At 41.0% G+C, this 22,875-nt stretch overlaps 1 protein-coding gene across 1 annotated transcript; it reads right to left on the minus strand.

Annotated features, from left to right (window-relative positions):
* Nucleotides 1–10,013: 10,013 nt before the first annotated feature.
* SMIM13 (small integral membrane protein 13) lies at nt 10,014–22,503 on the minus strand. Its single transcript, XM_068931859.1, has 2 exons — nt 22,282–22,503; nt 10,014–13,655 (listed from the first exon to the last, which is right to left on the minus strand). Exons 1-2 carry the CDS (start codon nt 22,355–22,357, stop codon nt 13,462–13,464), a joined length of 270 nt encoding a protein of 89 aa, XP_068787960.1. The 5' UTR covers nt 22,358–22,503; the 3' UTR covers nt 10,014–13,461.
* Between the last annotated feature and the right edge of the window lie 372 nt (nt 22,504–22,875).

The following is a 22,875-nucleotide window of genomic DNA, read 5'->3' on the forward strand; positions in this document are numbered from 1 at the left end:
CCAGACCCTGAACCCTCCTCAGAAGCAAAATCCATTGAGTTAATGCTTCTTTTAGAAGTCTGTATTGTTTCTACTGATGTGAACACTGTGAGTCATTACTGAGGGTTAAGCCCAACACCTGGAAAACCTAAGAACAACAAGAAACACTGTTGCAGCTATAATAAAATCAGCATACGCGCCATCTCCCTATCAAAGTTTTCTTTTTTCTGCAGAACATGAAGAGACACGATATCTTTTTCTGTACAAACAGCAACTTGATATATCAGGCTGACTACAGCAGAAACAGAATGGGAAAGAGCAACAACAAAGTATCAGGTCTACGGGAGATATATAAAGCTCGTCTCATCAGCAACATATTGCCTTCACTGTGCGTCACAAGCAGCAGCTGCCTCCGCACACAACGGTCTCCCAGGAGGTTGCAGATACCATAAACCCAAACACAGTCATGATTCCCTGGTTCCACACATGCTCCTGCATGCTCATGCACACGTGGCATCAGCTCCTGTCAGTGACAGGAAAGAAGCAAAACCCTGCTGCTGGGTGGGGGATTGTCCCATAAGATCAAGAGAATTCTTCTTCCCTTCCACTCAACTTCTTAATTACAGGAAAAATGATCAGAGCTCTTTTCGTAATGCAAAGCTGCAGGAAACCAAATACAAGAGGCTTTTTTTTAGCTTTCTACTTATTTACCTTTATCTTGTTCAGTGCTGCAGCTGGGGCTACCTAAACCTCTTCCAATCAGGAAGGTGCAATAACAATGTCCCAAGAAGCATCAGCTGTTTTTATTAAGGGGGAATCAGGTTCACTGAAGGACAAGCAGAAAAACCTGAAAGAGGAGAGAAGAGGAGAAGGGAAAAACAGAAACCTCATCTGAATTTTAGATTATCTTGCAGAAAGGAATGAAGATACATCCTGTAACATTTTTGTGCAGGTGGAAGACTCCAGGGCACTTCCCCACACAGTGAATCAAGCCTGGCTTTATCCCCAGTTATACTCAAAGTAAAAAAGTCACAAGGGTGAGTGGCTATGAATATGAACAAAAAACAAACAAAAAAAACACAACAACAAAAAGATCAACTTTCAGTATCTTTTCATCCGGTGACATATCTGTTTTGTTTTAGTTTTATCAAGGATGGTGGCACTCTTAGCAGCAGCCTACCCAAAAGTCTTTATCTTAGGAGGCAATTTAAGCTGGAAACTGGTACCTATAATTAACCTGTATTCCAGAGGGGGAGAAGTTCACTTACTTGGCTTTTCTCATGCCACATTTCAAAGAAAAATTAATTTTTGATAAATTAGAATGAACATATGTGCATTTTGCAGTGCTGGACTTTCAGCTGTTGTAAGACCTCACTGCTCAAGACACTGCTTTCTGATGTCTAACAGATTTGGCTTAGGAATGAGCACAACCAAGCTGGCAACTTATATCACTTTTATGGGAACTGCTATGATGACTAAAAAGATGCTCTTGGAGCAAGGCTGCACTTCACAACACAACTCATGCTCCAGCATAAGCAATGTGCCGAAGGAGGTGGAGGTGGGATTTTCCTCCCACAGCAGCAGGTGGAACTGCCTCTGTGCACTGGAAAGGTAACACGGAAATCCATGTACCATGCAGACATGGGCATTACAGATGAAGAACCAGCTCCATCTTAGCAGCAAGCTGCTGAAGGCACCAAGATACACAAACGATAGAACCTCTTTTTTTCCTCCTCCCTTTCTTCTCCCCAAGGCTGGTGGTGCTCAAAAACGTCCCTATTTGGATTATCCCCTTTGCTGCTCCCAGCATAAGACACCCCGGATGCAATTCACCTAGCTGTGGATACTGCCTGTGAGAGTCATCAGGGCTGCCTTTAAACTCAATGGAGAGAAATAGGCTCAGCTAAGACCATGTCCTATGATTAAATCAAATTCAGGATGAGAACATCCCTCTCCAGGGTCCACTGATCACGTCTCCTTTGGTCTTTAAGGACAGCTTAGACAAGCAGCTCAGCTGCAAACATATCATCGGCACCTAGACTTTGAGCATGATGAAGCCTTCCCACAGATCCTGCCTCTATATCCTGAAATTCAGTGGTGCTGCATGCACAACAAGCTGACTCAAACTTGCAGGCTCCACCACAGACCAAGCAAGCCTGATGCTGGTATCACTAACATTGAATTCAACAGTCCTAAAGATGCAGTAAATCAGAGCTATCATAGCAGTTCTAGAAGCTGCGCCTGCAATCTGCTGAGAGCCACCTCTGCGCTCAGCCACCCCGGTCCCACTGCTTTCCCCGAACCCTTTCCCCAGGACTCAGATAACCTTCAGCCTCTGACCCTACAGTCCTCTCGACCAAACCATTCCCTGTGCCAAACATGAGGAAAAAACTGAACCACAAGTAGGTCAAACCTCCTGTGCCTCTCCTGTGCCAGAAACTTTCTTGCCAGCTGTCTGCTCATAGCAGCACAGAGCCTGGGCAGTTACCAAGGGCTTGCATAAGAGCATAGTGCTCCTTGAATAAGCAATCCTGGATGCATCCTTGTCTTGCTGAAGAAGCCCCTCCGATCCAGTGAAAGCATGTGCCCAGCTACACAGCTAGATAGCTATAGAGTGGCTGGAATAGCTGTTTTTTGGCATGAGAGGGACTTAATCGTCAAGAAAGGTTAAAGGATCTGATCATATGATTCATGGGATTGAGTGGTATTTAATTTTGAAGCATGAGAGAGTGAGTTTACTTTCTTTTATAAGTTAGAAATGTTTTATGAAAGAATTTTTTCTTTTACTCTGAGTATTTCTCCACTATCAGCAGAAAGGCCTCCATCCCATTTTTGTCAAGTTTTCCCCAATACAGGGATGAGCATGACGTGTTTGTTTGGCAAATAAAATGTACCTTAAATACTGAGTATGTACATTCAAATAACTGAATTTTAACTTCTACAGCATTTGCAAGTTTTTGTTTTTCCCTTTCACAGTATTTGGGAACAAACTCTCAAAACAACCTGTTCTCAATGCCTCACCTAATTACACAAGCAAAGCCTTGTGTCTGCGAGAGACTGCCGGCACACTGACCTGCAGGGGCAACTGGCAGCACATTAATACAGCGAGGTCTCTGGGCACTGTGCTCATTGCCCAGCAACCTCACAGCGCATGTAGACAGGGAAGAACCAAGATTCACGCAAGCTGCTCCCATATTACAAACCAGTAATAGGATAATTTGAAGAAACAATAGCATGCACTTAAAGGCCAAGAGTAAATGCCAGATCCTTACCATCCAATTCAGACTCCCACAGTTTGCTGCTTTTCCAAACTGGAGATGGAGCAGATGGATTTGCCTCAGGCTGCGTTAGCGCCGGGGTGGGGGGGGAAATCCAACAATTCACATGCTCCATGAGGAGCCATTACATCTTATCAGCCACTTATCAAAGGGTCTCTTTGCTGCAGATAACCTTTTTCTGACCAGGGTCCCATAACGAGACAACAGCTTGTGGTGTGGCTGCCTGTAGCGTCTCTTCTCATAGCAAACTGAAATCTTTGGAGCAACCCACCTAAGCCGTTTTACAGAGAATAACGTCACTAGAAAACATCAACATCTGCTTTGAGGCAAGGCAATGGAGAACAAAGTCTCTGTGCCCTACAAATACTGCTCATTTTCCAGTCTTTTAGAAAAATAATCAAGTAGGAAAGTGAAATATAATATTTTGTACCAGAATGCATCCATAGTTTCCCAGGAGGAAATTGTAAGACAGGCATACACAGGAGAGCACTCTAGTGGCCTGTGCAGATTTTTATTCTCCTTCCTCAGCAACACTTCCTTTCCATGGACATGAAGACCAAGGGACAAGCCTTATTTACAGAAAAGCCTCAGCTGTGACCCTTCTCAGCAAATGAGATGCATTTATTTTTAAAGCTCCTTCCACACTCATAGCAGCAGGTCATTGAGGCTTGTTTTGTGTCTAGCCCATGCTTGTGCTGCAAACAAAGCTTTTCAAACTCTACCTGTTGCACAGATAGAAACACTGATTTATTAGCTTTTCACAGCCTCCTTGCACAGGTAAAAACAACTATACAGATGGTGGGACAGTCTCAGGCCTGCTGATTCCAGCACAAGGCTCAGAAGGCAAGGGCAGCCCTGACCTCCCCTAGCAGGCGCAGCATCCTTGGTCATGGACACAGAGGGGCAGGAATATTTGCCCATATTTGCCACTCTCACCATATTTGCAATGCCATGATTTCTCTTTCTTTTATTAGCCATAATCATGATAACTATTTGTAAAACACAGGTCTTTGGAGCCTTCTTTAGTTCAGGGTGGATTTGGAGGGGGGGGGGGGGATTGTTTGTTTGTTTCCTTCAATATTCATTTGAGGTTTTGTTTTGTTTTCCAGTCCTCTCCAGCCACCAGCCCACTGATATTAAAGAACATGAGAAAGGCTCTGTTGGATCAGGCCATGATAGTCTTGTGTTCTGCCTTCAAGGGTGGCAGGAGGACATGTTTGCAGCAAGCTTACAAACCTGGCTCTGACTGGTACTCACAATCATTGGACTAGCGATGTTAGGAAATACATCCTTGCCTTTTCCTCTCATTGTCCCATGAATATGGGATCTATCCAAGAATTTCTCAGTTAGTCTGTATGATCAGGTTCAAGGAGGTATCTCAACAATATCGAGCAACAGCAGCAAGCTCCAGGTTTTCACTATCAGCTACATAAAAAAGTATATATATTTTATCTATACTAGAGACACCTCAAAAAATCTGCTGTTTTAGCTACTGAAGCCAGGTGTTTCCTAGATAAACCACTCCTTTTCTTGCAGACCAGCAGCTTAAAACAACATCCCTGGCCTGTCTTCTCTTCCTCCCAGTACAAGAAGCACGTGTCAAACCCCTTCAGTCTCACTCTCTCCTTCTCTCACCACACTCTCATCCCTTCCCGGGCTCACCCACTCTTACAATTACTTTTAAGGTTTCCTGCAGTCCCAAAGGAAATACTAATGGCCTGCTCATGTCATCCAACATGAATGAGAAGGGTAATGGAGAGGGGAGAAAATCCAGTGTGATTGCAGACACTGGGGTCACTTGGTAGATGGAGATGAAGGGGGAGAGGGTGTCTCTCCTATACAGCATGAAAGGGAAGTTGAGAGACTTGTTCTCATTGCTATGAGAGCTTGATTTGGGGCTTGTTTTCCCCGACGGAATGGATGGACTCTGGCCAGTCTCAGGCTGGAGGCAGGATAAGAGCAAAGGAAGCCAGTCTGTCATAGGACTTGCACATAATACACAGCAGGCTGGCTTCAATCCTTCCTCCTACTGGCAGCATCCCGGAGACTTCTTCCCTCCAGGGCCTTGGGTAGCAGGTGGGGGCAAGTAGCAGCCACAGAAGCCCAAGGTGCAGTTGCAGCCAGTGGCTGGACAGGAGCTGATCTGCAGCCCTTTCTGCAGGTGCTCTCCCACACTGCAGACAGGGCTGCCATGCCATGGGGGACTCACGGGAGTCATCTGCTACCAGGCAGAGCCGCAGCATAACAGAGCCTGTGTTACTCCCAGTCCCTACTAGGTGATTACAGCCAGCCCACCTGCTTTTTTTAATCCTAACAATTTAGCCTCAGTTATGACTTATACTGCCTTGCTGAGTGCTATAAACTGTTAAAACAACAGCAGCAACCCTCCAGACCCAAACAGCACATGAACAACTTCAGGGCAGCAGGATGAAGAAGGCCTGGCCTTTAACATCATGCTTCTGGGCAGACTCTTGTGTCTTCATGCAGCCAGGCTGAAGCCTTCTTTTCTTCTCCATCCACTTTCCATTTATAGCAAACCTGCAGGAATGTAGCAGCTTTGAGCTTGCTCTCTTACAGATTGATTGAAATGGACCTGAAGGTAGCCTGGACATAAACATGTGCCCTCACACCTGGAGTAAGTCTCATTTCCCCAGCAAGCCATCCTGACAGGAAAAAAATACAGAAAATGTCAGCAGCTTTCTTCATGAAGTGCAAATGTTGGATCTGCTAATGGGGACTCCATTTCTCCTAGGTTATAAACGACAGGCTAAATAATGGGAAATCAGGTTTCTTCAAAGCCTTGTACAATAAAACGCTCCCTACTTCTCCCTCAGCCTGAATACACAGACTAACCAGCAGGACAACTTACCAGCTAATGAAACACCCACTGTGTCATCATCCCATTCCTCAAGGAATCTGATCTTTAATGCAAAAAGCATTAAAGATAACTAATCACTTTCTGGCATCTCCTTCAGCTTCTGCCTTGGACAGCAACAGCAGCATCTTCTACACAGCCATGAGGATTTACACTGTGCCAATATGACATATGCCCTCTGTCCTCAGGTCTCTCAAAAGAGCTTCCCTGCAATTCTGATATTGAAGTGAGCTGATCATGAGTGTTTGTTTTAGTAGCTGGAAAGCAGCTGCCCAATAACCAGCAGGGAAACTCTGAGAACTTTTGCTCTCTTAGCATGAGGATTATGGGCAAATAAGAGGCAGTCTCATCTCCTGCAAGGAGCTGCCCCTGTAATTCCCACTTAAATTAAACTCCAACAGAACTACTAAAAACACATCAACAGCAAACACTAAGGAGGCTCCACAGCGTTGGCCCAGATGGACGCTGGAACATTTTTCTTGCAGTGTGGGCCCCTCTACCCTCAAAGCTTGAGGGCACATGCCATCTAGCGGTGAAAAGCCAGGCCCAAAGCTGTTTCTATTGACCTTTGCTATCAAAATCCCCCAGAATTTCAGACAAAATCCGCACTGTGAACAACTCACTAGGTTTTTAAGAAGTCGGTCCAGGAAGCAGCATGTCCATCCTGTTATTTCAGTACCCAGAGAAATGGGAGGATTTCTTGGAATCAGGGACAAGGAAAAGCAAAAATCAAGTCCACCCTCCATATTTGAAATCTTTTAGAAAGTATAAAACTAAGGCTGCAATAAATGCCATTGCTAATATTTAAATGTTGCAAATGTTAAATAAGCCTTGTGATTTAGGAAGATAAAGAGGCTATATACAGATTATACAAAAAGTCAGTGGAAGAACTCAGAACCAAATTCACAAAGTGAAATTGCCAGTTCCCTGCTTTCTGCCCTTGCATATTTTCTCCCTCTCCTTCCCCGCTTTGCTGCTCTGGAAGAAGGATGAGCATCTTCCTACAAGAAAGTACTCTTGCCAGTTGTTTGGAGCGTGCTCCCACTCTATTGAAGCTAGAAATCAGTCAAATCAGTTCTGTTCCTGGAGAGGCGATGCTGTGCCAGGATCAAAAATTATAGCAGATGCATTGACATCTAGCCAGGAAACAAAATAAACTTTAGGGGTTTTATCAGCTCCAGAGAATTTAATTGATGATGCATACTTGATGTGCCTGAGCTAACGGCATTAACTGTTAGAGTAGTCCATTCGTGCCAGCTGCCTTCTTTCAGACACCAGTGCCCTGCACTGAGCACAGCCTCTCACAACTGCTCAGATTTACAGCACTGCAGCAGGCCTCCTGTTTCTATTAGGAAGTTCTCAAAGTAGGGTTTTATGGGACTCAAAGGGAGTAAGTCTTTAGATTCTTGAAAACTGAAGCCACTCACATAGGAAGTAACTGGTGTATAGTACAGTATGTGAATACATGTTCTTTCATAGCATGGATGTTGCCTGACATTTTTAACAGAACAAAAAAAGGCTAACTGCCAATCATCTGGCATTTAGGGGATGAGTCAGGATACAGAGGCTGTAATAACTTGAAAAAAGGCAAGAAAGTTTTCAGAAGGTTTTTGGTTAGATCCTTAACTGGGAAGAAGCAGGGCAGTGTGCTAGGAAGACAAAGATTGATTGTAACAGGAGTAGTATTCAGCATTAACACAGTAACAGTGATCCAACCTAGCACAGAGAAGTGGTAAGACTTGCCTCAAGCCAGAGCTAGCACTTTTCATGAACAAAATATTTGGTGATATGTGACTTTCAAATCCTGATATGAAACATTCAAATTCTCTAGCATGGAGGAAATTGATATTACAGATAATGAGCTACAGCAGGTCTAAGAAGGACACAGGGTACACATACCTCCTGGTTGCTAAATTATTCCACTAAAGGCAGGGCAATTTAAATTCTGCAAGGCATGGTTTTCATGCCTTCTCCATAGAAAGCTGGAAGTTGTAACGGGGAGGAAAAATCTGGCCCCTGAATTGTACAGAATGCACAGATCCAACTGAAGGATTCACAGAGAAGTACCCACCAGGCCACAGCTCCCTGATAGAGGACACTATTTCTTACCCATGTGAGGCCAAGTGCACTGACAGCATTCAGCAAGAGTCCAGGAGCAGTCCACATAAAGCACGCTAGAAGAGGAGGGTACATTGCAGACAATACATGTGTAACACTGACAGTGACCCTAAATTGACCACATTAAGCAGCTTTTCTATTGATCTCAGCGTCTCTTTTTAAAAAAGAAAAAGAGTGAAAGGCATATTCATGTTATCCTTATCTCCTGCCTCTAAAAGCCTCCTTCTGTCTCATGGATTTCCACACCTGTACCTCCTCCTGCAGGTCAAAAGGTGACCTATATATAGGACCTTTTTATATCCTAAAAGCTCTCAGATATCAACACTGGTTAGCTCCTTGCTCTCCCCTCACTTTTAGCAACCTCATTCTTCTATTTAGCTACCCTCTGCAAAAATCTGCGATTCCCAAGTTTGCCTCTGCTTTCTTCTAACTTGATTTAATCAAGTTAGAAGTCTGGCTTTCTGCTATTCACTCCATAACACTGTTCTGTCCATCTATAGATCTACCTTGCCACTTCCTTTTGTCTGAAAGGCACCCAAGTTCAGCACTGCTACTTGTTAGGATCCGATGTAGGCCCTTCTCTTCTTTTTTACACAGGCAGGCTATGAAGCAGTCTGAAAAAAAAAACAATCTATTCAGCTTTCAGAGATAACATTTTGTTGACTAAAAATACCTGTATGGATAACTGGGACACTCAAAAAATTGGCACCCAATCTACACGGAGAATAAGGCTAGTATGTCTTTAAGGTTCAATATAAAACTCAACATGTTTACCCTGCCTGTTTCTAGTCTAATCTTAAGTAAAAAATATATTAATATAATTAGTAGTTATATCAATAACTATAAACCAAGCAAGCTTGTGTTTTACAGAGTTTATATCTGTATTAATTGGAAAGGATAGAAGAGAATCCTAGACAACACAGGGGTACCTGTGGGGGAGAAGCAGTATTGGTAAATGCTGCCTTTTGTGAAACTTCTGACAGAGCCATGTAACACAACAGTAACTTTATTCACCCTGCTAGGACAGATGATGGTCATGTTTCCTTGCAATCAGTGTCAAAGTAGAAAAGCAAGCATGCATTTTACAAGCCATATCTGGTATATTGGCTGGTATCAGATACCAGCTACTCATTGATTACCACCACCCTCCCCCCTACACCTATCTACAACTGAAACGTTAAAGTCAAAAAATCCCCAAGTATGTAAGCTGCATAATGCTCCAGCATTCCACTACATTCTTTTAGTAGCCCATCTTCGCAAAGGAGAAAAGTGGGGCAATAGCGAACCAGTGCATTTCCTCAAGATCAAAAAGCATACCAATAAAAAATATCCAGGACTCAACTTGTGCATTTTACTCACAGAAGCAATCAGGGAGGAAGCACATTCTTATTTTCTTCTCTTGTTCAGGATCTTTGATTCCAGATTAAAAGCCTTTTACATTACCAACACACTTTCAGGCAAACTAAAAAGTCATTAAGCACCGTTAAAAGTACCAAAACCAGAGGGAGAGTTACTTGCTAAAAATAAGTGACAACTTATAAAAGATAAGGCAGAAAATGATCTGTAATAATTTTTCTAAAGGATGCATACTAACCTGGATTTTTTTTTTTAAGTTCAAGTCTTCTGTAGGTGTTATAATCAGCTAGAATCTGACTTTTGATAAGTCTTCTTGCATACTGTTGCATGCTTAAATAAGAAACCTTATTTTATAAGCAAGATACCATTCCAACCTCCCTCCCCCAAAAACCACTCAAATGAAGTACTTGTATCAAGTCTAGTTACTTTATTTTTCATTATCTGTACAGTCAGTTAAAACAGTTAACATGATGAAAACAGACAACCACAGAAGCATTACATACAGTATCTTAATACTGAAGAGGCAAATGACCTTATTGACATTCTTTATGCTGGTCATTTCCAAACAAAACAGAAGTACACACACAGGTCTAATTCAGTGTAAAACCTGATAATAAGCAGCAAGTTGCTCACAGATTGCAGCACAGTATATGGCATTTACTGCTAACAGCTAGAGCAGCAGTGCTTAGTGGATAAACTGCATAGAATCAGCCTCATGGGCTAACATTAATCACCACAACAACAACCTTAGTGGCTCCCTAATAGGTATGAACTATGAATTTGGCAGGAACAGTTGTCTACACTTTTTCTCAATTTTTAACTGTAACTTAATGTATTTTTCCAGTCTACATTACACATTTGTTCCAGCCTTCATGGCAGTAACCTTTTTCAGTCAACTGTCATACAGAATACAGATAATCGCTGCTTATTCAAAGTTACATGGCCCCTGATACAAAAGTGATATGAATGTATTTAAATTAAGAATTCAAAGTACATTCAGTAGAATAGCTGCAACAATAAGGCAATATATAGTTTAAAAAATAAACCCTGCTGAACAAAATCAACTGTGTAACCTGTTGTCTTCATAAGTTCTGACTTGAATGGGTCAATTCAAACTTAAGTGCTTATCAATCAGTAACATATCAGAAGCACACTGGTAAAAAAATATCCAAAGACATAAGTATAATGGACTGCCAGCAATCATGACATAGGTCTTATTACAAGTATATTTTCCACACATACAGCCTCACTTTCACAAGTTTGAGCAAAGTGCCCTGTACAAAGATTTTTTTTAAACTATGGACTCTTAATAGGAAAAAAATACACATTGACAGAATCAGTGTTGCAAAATTCTTTCTAACCTCATAATGTAAGCTTTTTCCTGCTACTAGGAAGATTACGAACGTTATACAGTAGGCAGACAGCATTATTGGCAGCTACATCACAACAACAGTAACAAAAAGTGTCAGCTGTTTAAAAAAAGATTGAAAATAAACTTGGGGAGTGAAATGTACACCTACGTATTGCAGGCAACAGAAGGAAGCTGTTCAACTACAGGAGATGAGCTTCCCAGAGGTTTCACGTCCATTAGTTTTAACTATCATCTTATTGCATATTTGGTCAGTGTCAGCATTCAAACCCACGTGTAACTTCATTAACTTGCTCCAAAATTTTTATTCCTACATGTCAAGAACTACCTTGGCTATATATGTATATTGCTGTAATTTTACTTTTCTTCACAGCTACCAGACCTAGAAACAGACTTAACTGTCATTTATCTCAATTGGAGACTACAAGCATCAACCCTTTGCCATCTTCAGCGCACTTATGTATAGCTATAACTGAAGTGCAAGTGGAGTGTCAGTGTTCTACATCAGAACAAAAACCTTTCTTTGTAGACCCAAATAAGCAATGCTCAGGACAAAGATGTTCAAGATTTTTTTTTTAAAAGAGAAAGACAGTCCAGTACCTGATTAGCACTGTTGAGCTGAAAGTCTAATCATGTGACAAAAATTTATAAATATCATTCATTTCACATTACGCTGTGCAGAGCAAACAACTGAAAGCAGCAGTGAAAAGAATTTGAATGCTTTTGATTAGTTTGAATAGATGTGAATTTTACTACTATAGAAACATAAATAGGCATTTCTTTGTCAGCAAAAAGACTATATGAAGGAGACTATCAATATTTCTACATATGTGCATAGCACTGTCTAATCATGCTGGAAAATGCAACCCTGTAATACAAAGCATGCTTACACACACATGCCAGTAAACACAAATAGACTTTTAGAGTCCCAAGGAACAACAGGGCAGATCTTACATACTTGAATACTGAACCATCTAAACCATTTTATTAATGGAACAATAGCTTGTAAGTTCCCAATAGCTTTTAGCAGTATTCACAGACTGACAAATTAAAACAAAGGCACTAAAGAGAGTGCTCTTTTCCCAGATGAAAGTTTATTTGATCAAACAGCTAAATGTTGCTTGGTTTTAGCTGAGCGTGAATGAATCAAACCAAGTTTGGAAGTCACAGGCTTAAACTTCATAATGGCTGAAAGTACAAGACCACTTTGGAGTCCTGTTTAATATAGTTTTTAAAATACAGGGAACAATGATCCAAACATCACCATGTACCAAAGTGTTAAGAGAAAGCTTGAAGCTGCCCATGGAACAGATATTTTGGGTAGTCTTCCCCCATACACACACATCAGAGGTGGCACATGCACACTCCTCTTTCCAAATATCTCATGCAATCAATCTCCAGAGTTGCTAAAAAACAGAATTGGAGCTCTTAATTCTGGAGTACAATGTGGACGTAACTGTATAATTCATATTCTAAAAACAGAAGCAACTGCTTATTACTGGTAAAAATCAGTAAGATCTCTACTAAACACGAGGTACCAAATTCACTGCTATAACACTATCAAAGTGTTACAGTGGTGTCTACCAAATTGGTCAGAATGCATTAATTGGTTCCAGGAAAAAAGTTATATCTGGTACCAAATACCTGATGTAAGAGCGTATCAAGTAAGCTAGAGAAGCACCTAGACCCTAGAAGACAAAGATGACACTTCAGAAAACTAAACAGTGAGTACTTAATCTAAGCTCCTTCCCCTGTCCAACAGAAGTTGGGCTAAGAGTAAAAGGCTCAGAAAGAACACGCAGAAATCAGGCAGGACTGTTTTATCTGTAACCCTTTTCTGATGTCAAAACCAAGAAATCAGGACTATCATCCATTTTCTTAAAGGAGATTAAGCTCCACATCATGTGCATTTGATATTCATTTTTCTTATTTCATTTATACTTTTTATATTAAAATGTAACTGAAGTCTCACTTTAGAATACTTTCCAAAGCAGGATATTCTTTCAACTGTTATTCAAGTTCACATGCATTTACAAGGTTGAAGGAAAAAAAATATATATCTTTATATATAGCCAAGGAAATAAAACTCAATTTCACAAGAAGTTCCTGTACTGCTGTAAGGGAAAAATAATTTATCAACCATTTCAAGTCTGAAGCATTTACCATGTTTAGACTAATGCAAAGGCTTAGGCTACGGTCCAGAAAGTGTTTTCATGTTTGCAGGAACGGAAGGTACAGCAGCTCTGCATTCTTCTGATAGATATTTTTCTCTCTATCCCTTCTTTCTTCCAGTACTCTATGACTTGCTGCCAAAGCCCTCCTTGAGCCTCTACTAAAGTAGCATACGTGTGTAGTTCAGAAGTAAAGGTTCACAGGTATTTACACTACCTTTTAAGTCAGTTTTTCAGTAAGATCAAGCCACTGAACAACAGACAGTGCAGAGGTGCTTAACCATTCATAGCTAGTTAGTAGTCCAAGGGAGTATTTTAAGATGTTTCTTCTGCAGGTGCCCTTCGCTGGCGAGCTGATTTCTGTCTACCTCTCTGTGGTGACGGTGGAGTCTCCTGTTCAGCTTCAGTCTCTGAAAGCTCGTTGTCCCCGTGTTGGGACCCCGTATCACCTATCAGTTCTCTCAGGAATTTGAATTTAGACAGAAACAACTGCCAGACCACATACCAGCCTGCAAGAGACAAAGAGAAAAGGTTTTGTTCTGTTACTCCATATAAATTGAAACTCACCTATCAGTCAAAGCATACCAAAAAGTGAGCGCGTCCACTAATTACTTACCAACTCTTAACCTCAAAACACTCCCTGCCAAGCCACACCCACTCCTTTCCACAGTCCTGCAGGTACCAGTTCAGCTTGAGAGTTTGTCCTCATCCAGAGGAAGAGGTTTAAGCCTCAAAGACCTGAACATGTTCTGAATTATCCTGCCACAGCAAGTAATAAGTGAGTGATTACATTTGCACAGATATAGGTCTTAACTGGCAGATGTAACTACCTAAGTTCCTTTTCTTTGAAGCAAGGAAGCAGGATTCATTACATACGCATTGTAAAAAGGTAACACTCAGATTTCCAACCCTACTGTGGAAACACTCCATCCTTCTGAAAAATATAAAAAAAACATGGTGGTTTTGAAAAGTTTCATTACATAATCCCTGTGAAGCACACTTGATCTTGAAATTAAAACTGTGCTTTACAATAAATACTGTTCTAAAATTCATAAGATCTGTTTTTTAAATCATAATTCACTAGATGATCATATCATCCATATTCAAGGTATTTTCTTACCATGTTAAAATCCCACTAAAGGAAAATTAACATTCTCTGGTAAATTTATACAACTTTATTCAGTTCTGTTCCAGTGCTAAAATGCTTTAAGTTCCACAACTATAAAATGGGTAATATAGGTAATAGACAAAATAGGTATTATGTTGAGATGGTCACATTTCTTAAATCTTTCTTTAAAAATATTTAAGATCCAGTTCCTCCCTCCTCTTCTAAATAAGTGTTTCTAGAACAGGTAGCCAAGACTTAAAAAAGGCAAGTGTGTTTGTATCTAAATCTAACCCAGAACCTTCCTTTTAAAAATCTCATTTATCTAAGCATTTGGATTGAGAGAGGCTGGAGTTTTACCTAGGACTAATGATATATTTTCCCCTTTAGCTAGGCAGTCAGTGTCATAGTCTATAAAACAGAAGTGTAACCTAACTGTGTATTTCACAGACAACTAGGATTAAATTTAATCATCTAAAATCATGTGCTATGTAAGCATCACTTGCAGTATCAGAAACAGTGTCTTGCTTAGCACTATTAATATCTCATTTTCTGTTCATAGGATCTTGCCATTCAAGTCTATACTGCTGACCTACGGAAATAAAGAGCCTTATTTATGCCAAAATAACAAAACCAGTCCTCCCAAATACACAGCAGAAACAGCAAACTTCTGGGCACAGACAAAAACAGAAGTGTATTAAGAAAGGGGAAGAAACACTAACAAATGGCAATACATGCAATCACAGCACCACTAGTTCTCTTCCTCTTCTGGAATTGGAGCCATGCTAATACAAACAGGCAGTTGCTCAGGAAGAAACAAGATCCCACCCTTCCCATCTGTCCTGCAACACTATGTCCTGCAGACTTAACTTCCCTAACTTCTCTCCTGCTGAGGAGAGTTGAGGGAAAGCTTTTATATGACAACCTATTATGACCTAACTTAATTCCTAAAACTTACACCAAATAACGCCCTTTTCCATTAAGAGTTGATGAGCCTTTAAGTGACTTACGATTAAATTCAATCTGATGACCCCAAAGTACATTAGAAATCCCTGCATTAAAAAAACCCTCAAAGGCAGTCAGCTATCTTTTTCTTTCATATGTCAAGGTAAGAATTCAAAGAGCTACCTCTCAATGGAAACAGTTTTTAGCAAGTTATTTCAGGTCCCTGGGATCTATAGCACATCTTTAAGATCATAAATCAATTCTCATTTTTCTCATGGCTTTAAACCTCATTAAAGAGTAATCCAATTTCCAAAAGCCATGCTCATTTCTAGGCCACCTGGGAAAGAAAATGCATAAAATATTTTTACCTATTTTCCTTTGGTATAACAGGAAAACAAGACCTTAGCAGACGACTACAAGCATTAAGAAGTGTTTTCTTCAACTCTTGGCTCTTTGTTGTGCAGAGCCAAAACTTGGTACACTATTTGGAAGTGCCTGAAAAACACGCAGTATGTTCTACAAAGTCTAGTTAAGGATTTACATAGGGCAAAAACTTCTCATCAAATTTTTGTTTTTAATCTTAAAGTACCTAAAGTGAATTTAGGCAAAACATACCACATTACTCCCAGAAAACACCACAGAAAAAGAAAGAGGCCAAAATATTTTGGGCTTTCCCAAAATAAAAGTATAGGAAACTTTAGAGAAGTGTGACCTGAATATCTGGTATAAATAAACTGTCCAGTAAGAGAGGTAGTCTAACTTTTGCTGGGTAAAGTGCATCATATGCTTTCTTCATCAATTGAAGCAAACGCAAACAGGCCACTTAACACAAATTACAATTTAAAAAGAAATGGCAAAGAATATTTACAGTTCATCTTCAGACATTCTAAGAAAAGTAGCTTTTGGGTTTTTTTAAGATTTAATTTTAGTTATAACAGTGGTCTGAATATTCAAAGTACCAAGTGCCATAAACAAGGATTTCAAAACTCTCTCTCTCTCTCAAGGAAACAATCAAGACAGCAGATAATCAGTCAATATTAAACAACCAGACCTGCAGTAAGAGACAGATGAAATGAACCACCATACAGTGCATTATAAACAAAGTTACAGGAAATTTATCCAAAGATAGTAGGAAGGACAATCTACTGTTGAAGTTGCCATGTCTTTTCTGAACCACTTCCCAATATTGCTTTTCCTAAAGGTACTCCCCCCACACACATAGCCCCCCTGTCCGATTCTACATGAAAGATTGCATCTCCAAGACTACATCAGACACTTAGGTCCATAAAATAATTTAAGTAGATTTTTCTTTCACTTGCTCTAGCTATAGTGCAGGCTTGGATGGATTTAAAAGAAAACACATCCATTTGAATTAAGTTAATAGTGCCTCTTCAGTTGAGGCTCCCTGTTACCCCACACCTGCTAAACACTTAAATAAGAAACACCTTGGAAATGACCAGTCTACTAAAGAACTTTTTCTCCAGTTATTCTGGAGAAAAGAGACTCTCTCCAGCAGCAATATCAACTAGCTGCATGAAAACAAAGTCTGGAGACAGATTCAAGGTGGACTTATTTCTAAATCAGATGACAATGTGTTTTCTATCTATTAATTTCCCAAACATTTTTAAAATATTACAGAACAGTAACACTAGGCACCATTCCACACTGAATAACTGCAAAGTACAAAATAGTATATTTTAAAATATAGCTTAGTACACAAAAGGAAAATAAGCATCTTTGCCTGTCTTGTCTTTATGCTTCTCAATTTGGCCTGTCTTCTCTGCATGCATCTCAACTTGGCTTCACAATTAACTTTGCTGCAGAGCTCACGCTGAACAAGTAATTCACATCACCAGCTTGTGTCTAAAATGCTTTCAGTTCATTCAGACAAACTACATTCTCAATGAAATTCTGATGGTTTAACTTCACCACACACAACGTTTGATTTGAATCAGTCCTTCAGTGCTTATTATTTTCTTCAGCCATTTATTTTTTCCAAGTCTTTCCTAGCTTGAAAGAAGCTGTGGCAGTCAAATGGCACAGCTGCAATACACCTTCAGCAAAAACAAGCAGTGATGATATGCCAGACCAATATTTCTATGCTAATCTGTGGAAGAAGCTGTCATTCAAAGGGGCAAGCCAGGTCAACAGTATGTCGTCATAATGACAAGCATGTGGTTCTAGCTCTTGGCTACAGCAGAGGTCTGAATCCAGGGACCAGGAACATAGCTTATCACAAACAGACAGTATTTTGCATTCGAGCAAAGTGGCAGCTCACAGCCCCTGCAGAGCTTAGTACTCAGTAAAAGCTGGGAGCCACTATCTCATCTAAAATGCCACAGCTAGATGCCATCCAAAGACTTCCAAGCCACCTTCAGCACTGTGCCATCAGTATGTCAGCCGTGCTGTAAATCGTGATACATATGAATTGTGAAAATGTGACCATGAGTCAAAGTCTCATTAAGTGACTCAGAAGTGTGTATCATCTATGTCATATCATGATGTTATGCTATGAAGATTTTAGGACTTGACTAAGTTTTTACAAAAACTTTTTCTGTTGCTTCCTACACCTACTTCTTTGTAAAAGGGAAAGAAATAATCTGATTACAATAGGTTAATCCACCTCAAAAAGTGAAGGGCACAAGTTTCAGGGTCCCTATACTCTATTTATCTTACACTGGTTTGTAAGCATAAACTAAAAGTGGGAGGGTTTTTCTGTATTGGAGCACATCTTCCTCTCCTATTTGAATGAGGAAGACTGCCAAACAAAAAAGCCCCAAAGGTAACAGGGAAGGTAGGGGATAAAACAGCCTGAACCTTATTCTGTGAAATGCAAATCAAACCAAGAAAGGAAGTAAGGTGACATGGTAACAACATAAGATTATCTTGGAGAACTGTGTTCTATTTCTCACTCTAGTATTGACTTTCTGCGCAGTCTTGCAAGATCATTTTACTTCTGTGGCCCTACTGATTTGAAAATAGCATGCTACTACGCAATGTGCTGAAGACTAATTTAGGATTGTGGTATTATCAAGCTGAACATTGTCTGTATAGCTCTCAAATACTACAGTGTCCATCACAAGGTCTTATAGGTCTATAGAAGAGGGGAAGAAAAGAGTTGAAGGACTGCATGTAGAGCTCAGAAAGCTAGCGTGAGATTTGTAACAAGATTTCACACCAAACTTCGTTAGGTATCGTCTGTGACCACAGACGATGAGTCACTTCAATGCTGTGCCATTTTTAAGATGAAGATAATATCACTGCCCCAAGGCATAGCTTTGCTATGGAGAAGGTCAGAGTAATGAAAGCATACACTATGCAGATATTACAATAACAAAAGATTAAGCTATGTGTTGCCTATTCTGCATTACTCCTTAAACCCGATCCTGTTTGATCCAACCTTCTACCACATATAGAGATTATTTCAGACTTTTGACTAATAGTTAGGTAATTCACCCTTTTCCTACCTCCCATTTGTATTAGGTAACAAAGAAGAGGTCAGTTCAAAGAAAGTAATCTAATCAGACAAGACTTTCCTTGCCTTTCAAGTATTTTGAGACTCACTCTTAAGACAATTACAAGACTGTTTAAATAAAGAAAAGTTAAGGTAGAACTTAGGGCTCAGATGTTTTCCCATCTGCAACTGAATTCAGACTTGTGAAACAAACCACACACTTGTTTCATCAACACTGATTCTCACACCTTGAGTTGCACAACTTTGTTTTTAAGCTCATTAATGTCAAACCACGTTTCACTAGCATCTCTTGCCAGATGAGATATTCTGCAATTGCATATAGCTTAACACATTACTACACTAAGAAAATAAAACAAGTATACAGGGGTAAGCAGTCCTAGAGTTCACCTTGGCTGGTATTTCATCATATCTCCTTGATTAGGCATGAATTCCTATTATCTGCACAGAAACATGGGATACATGGTAGAAGGAATATGAGGTCACCTCAAGACAAGCCACAAAGACAGTCAGAAAAGATGGGAAGTAAAGAGCGGAAGTTAGTTATTTTAGTCCTGCTTTTAAAAGAGCAACTGAAAAACAGCTATATTTGTAGTCTCTCAATAGTTTCTATGTCAGATGTGCTCAGTTTACAAATAGAGATTTCATTAGCTGCAAGCTTTCAGTGCTTACTAACAAATTCAGATTAGCAGCAAAAGTAGCAATTGCAGGCACCCTGAAGTGCTTAAAGGAAAGCAATTGGGTGACTTATTCAAAGGATTTTAATAGAAATAAATGCCTAATTTAGGTATGTGAATTTACTTTTCACATGGCTGAACATTAAATTAGTCCAAATGACTTATTCTGATAGAGTTAACATGTTGTGAGTTTTACCTTTTTACTTTAAAAGAACAATAAAAATGGCATTTCTTTCTCATTATTGCAGCTTTCATAGTACTTATTAAATCACATTTGTGATAAGCAACCAAAATTCACATGATCCTAGGATAGCTCCTGAATTAAGACTACTGTTCTTGGCAAACATTCACACTGTAAGTCCTTTTATCAGCCACAAAAACCAACTTACAGTTCTTTAGCCTCTTAACCCAGTAAAGTCCCATCTGTAAGGCTGTTTCAGCAGTGCTCTTAGATGACTAAAGTATTCTTATCATCAAATTAAGTTTATTCAAGCTTATATCCAGGCACTCTTGTGTCAACTTTGTCCATGAACGTGCATGTCTCACTGGCTGGCATTTACATATATCGATACATAGCACTCAGTCTCCTTGGGAGACTAATAGGCAGGAAAGAACAGCCATTCATATGCAAGAAGGTGGATAAGAAACTGGCTATGGGAGGAACAAATAAGCCTTTAGGTTGGAAATAGCTTACTACTCAGTTTCTCTAGTAGTGGTCTTAACACTGACTTCCTTGAATGTTTTCCATAATAATGACACAAGTACTAGTACTAACAAATTAACAAATGCTTGGGGGGAAGAATTATCCAATCCTATAAATCATTATCAAATCCATAGAGTTACTTCTAACTGTAAGACAGTTAAAACTTTCTCCTCCCTACCAAAACAATGGAGATAGCAGCTTCCTGTGCTTTCTTCCTGTACTTTGATCTACTTAACTTAGCAACCATTTCATAAGCTCTATTTAAAAGAAGATACAGATGAAAGATTCTAAGTGAAATAGTCATTGAATCCATGTTTATTGTAAAATGCAGAACTCTAAATGGCTAAGTATTTATAAACCACTTTAACCACTTTTAAAGGTAGCAAATAAACCCTTTAACTTCTCTAGTGCTTACTTAAGCTACTAGGCAAAGTTAATGAGATCCTTCAGCATATGCCACCATTTGTTACCTCCTGAAAAATAAGCAAAAAGGCCTAGTTTCTGATTTTGAACATGTTGCAAAATCATTTTATTCTTTCAGCATTACTTGCATGAGATGCTCTTTAATTAAAGAACACATACTCTGAGAGCATAAAAAACGCAAGTACTACATTACATCTTCAAGAATCGGAAAATTGCCAGACAACACCTTCTGAACATAGATACAGAGAGAGAGAACAAAAAAATCCAGCTATAGCATTCAGAGCAAAGATCCACTTAGGTCACTATTCTGTCTCTAACCATGGACAGCATGGGACGCAGAGGGAAAGAGGACAAGACCAGGGAAGGTATACAAGATGCATTGCCCCTCATACGCCTTCAAAGTCCCAGTAACGTGTAGCTCAGAAATTTCCTTATCCTAAAAAGGCATTAGTACTGCAGTGTCAATACCTTGATGGAATTTTCCTTCATGAAAGAAAAAAGTCAATAAAGGTTTGGCATTCAAAACAGTCTTTGTTAATGAGACTTCAATTTAATTCCACTGTGTAAAAGAGCACTCCCTCCTTTTGTTTTAATCCTGTTGCTGTACTCCAGTTCCTCAGTCATGATGAAACTGAGCAACCATTCCCTGTTTATCCTGTCCTCTCTACTCAGCTGTATAACTACCGTCTTCATCTAATCATTTATTTTCCAGGTTAGGCATGCATGTCTAACTTATTTTGTATCTCTTCATATAGAAATCATTACACAGTTCTTGCCATCCTTCTTAACATAAAAAGGATTTTTTTTTAATAAGGTAACAGGAATATATGCCTGTGTCTCAAACACTGTCATAGATTCCTGTAGCAATGTAATGACCTTTTAAAAAAAAAAAAATCAAACTTCTAATGCTTGATTTGACTTTGTTGCTACAAAACATTAGATGGATACTTTAGAGAAATGTTCTTAATGACTTCAACTAATTCTTCCTTCAGGATACCAACAGCTCAGTTAGATCTCATTATTGTGAGTGCACATTTCACATTTTCTCTTGTGTGCCTTATTTCACATGTGCTAAAAACACTTGATTTCATCTGCCATTTCATTATCCAGGCCCTTGATACTGCAAGATTTTTCTGCAATGCTCTGCAGTTTTGACTATGATTAACAATTTCCTGTAAGTTGTAAATGTCTTCCCTTTGCCCCCTTGCTTTTCCAAGTCATTTATAGAACCATCCAGGACCCGGCTTTTTATCTCTCAAATCTTTCATCACAGGCTGCAGCACAGCTGGAGTTCGATCTTTTCTGAACTCTAAGTTCACCATATTGATCACAATCAGCCACATTCACTGTGCTGCTGATTCCTTCCAAGAACTCCAAGAGACCTGCAAGTTGTGCCTCCCATTTAAATAACCCTGCGTTAAAAAAAGTATCTTGGGAGCTTTTCTTTATATGACTCCAATACTGCTCAAAATGTACCCTAGCAAACTAAAATCGAAAGTGGGGTAATCAGGAGGAAGTTACTTCCGTTCACTGGCGTTTCAAAGAAGCTGCACAGAGTGACTGCTCAGCAGCGCTGTCAGCTTCACCGTTATTCTCCGAATTAAGCTCTCGAAGCATTTCAAGCATCAAAAATATTTGGAAATAAAGTGGGGGGGGTGGTGCTGCGAGCGGCACGCGCTCCCACGCCCCCCAGGGCACCCTGAGTCAATGCGAGCGGGGAAGCGGGGAGGAAGCCACCAGAGACACGGGCCAGGCCAGACCTCCCCCCCCCTCCGCCCCCACACCGCCGAGGGGAAGGGGCCGGACTTACCGCACAACATGAAGAGCAGCACGCAGGCCAGGGTGGCCACGATCACCAGCAAGGTCAGCCCGATGCTCTGCCACATGCTGCCGGGCGCCTGTCCCCGCCGCTGGGCGCGGGGGCTCCCTCCCAGGCCGCTTGTGCCCCGCGGCCGCGACGGCTCCCCCGCCGGCTAATCGCGGCCGGCTCACCACTGCGGGGCCCGGCCCGGGGGGGGATGGACGACCCCTCGGCGGGTGGCTCCGCTCCGGGCCGGGCCCCTCAGGCGTCGCAGGGCAGTTACGGGCACAGAGGGGGACAGGCCGGCGCCGCCGCCCGCTGAGGCGGCCGTTAGGGGGAAAGGACCGCGCCTCGCATGGCTGCCCGCCACGCCGCGACAGGGAAGCGGGGGAGCCGAGCCCCGCGGAGGGGAGACCGGGCGGTGCAGCGCCGTCACCTCCTCCCGCTCCTGACAACCGGCGGGCGGAGCGGCGGCAACGAGACGGCGAAGGCACCGGGCAGGCCTTTAAGTGCGTCATGGTGACGCCAGGCGACGCGCGGCGCATGCTGGGAGTCGCAGTTTGGTTCCCGCCTGAGCGGCAGGAGGCGGGGGGGGCGCCACGG

The sequence above is a fragment of the Struthio camelus genome, chromosome 2 (genome assembly GCF_040807025.1).
Source record: "Struthio camelus isolate bStrCam1 chromosome 2, bStrCam1.hap1, whole genome shotgun sequence".
Classification (NCBI taxonomy): Eukaryota; Metazoa; Chordata; class Aves; order Struthioniformes; family Struthionidae; genus Struthio; species Struthio camelus.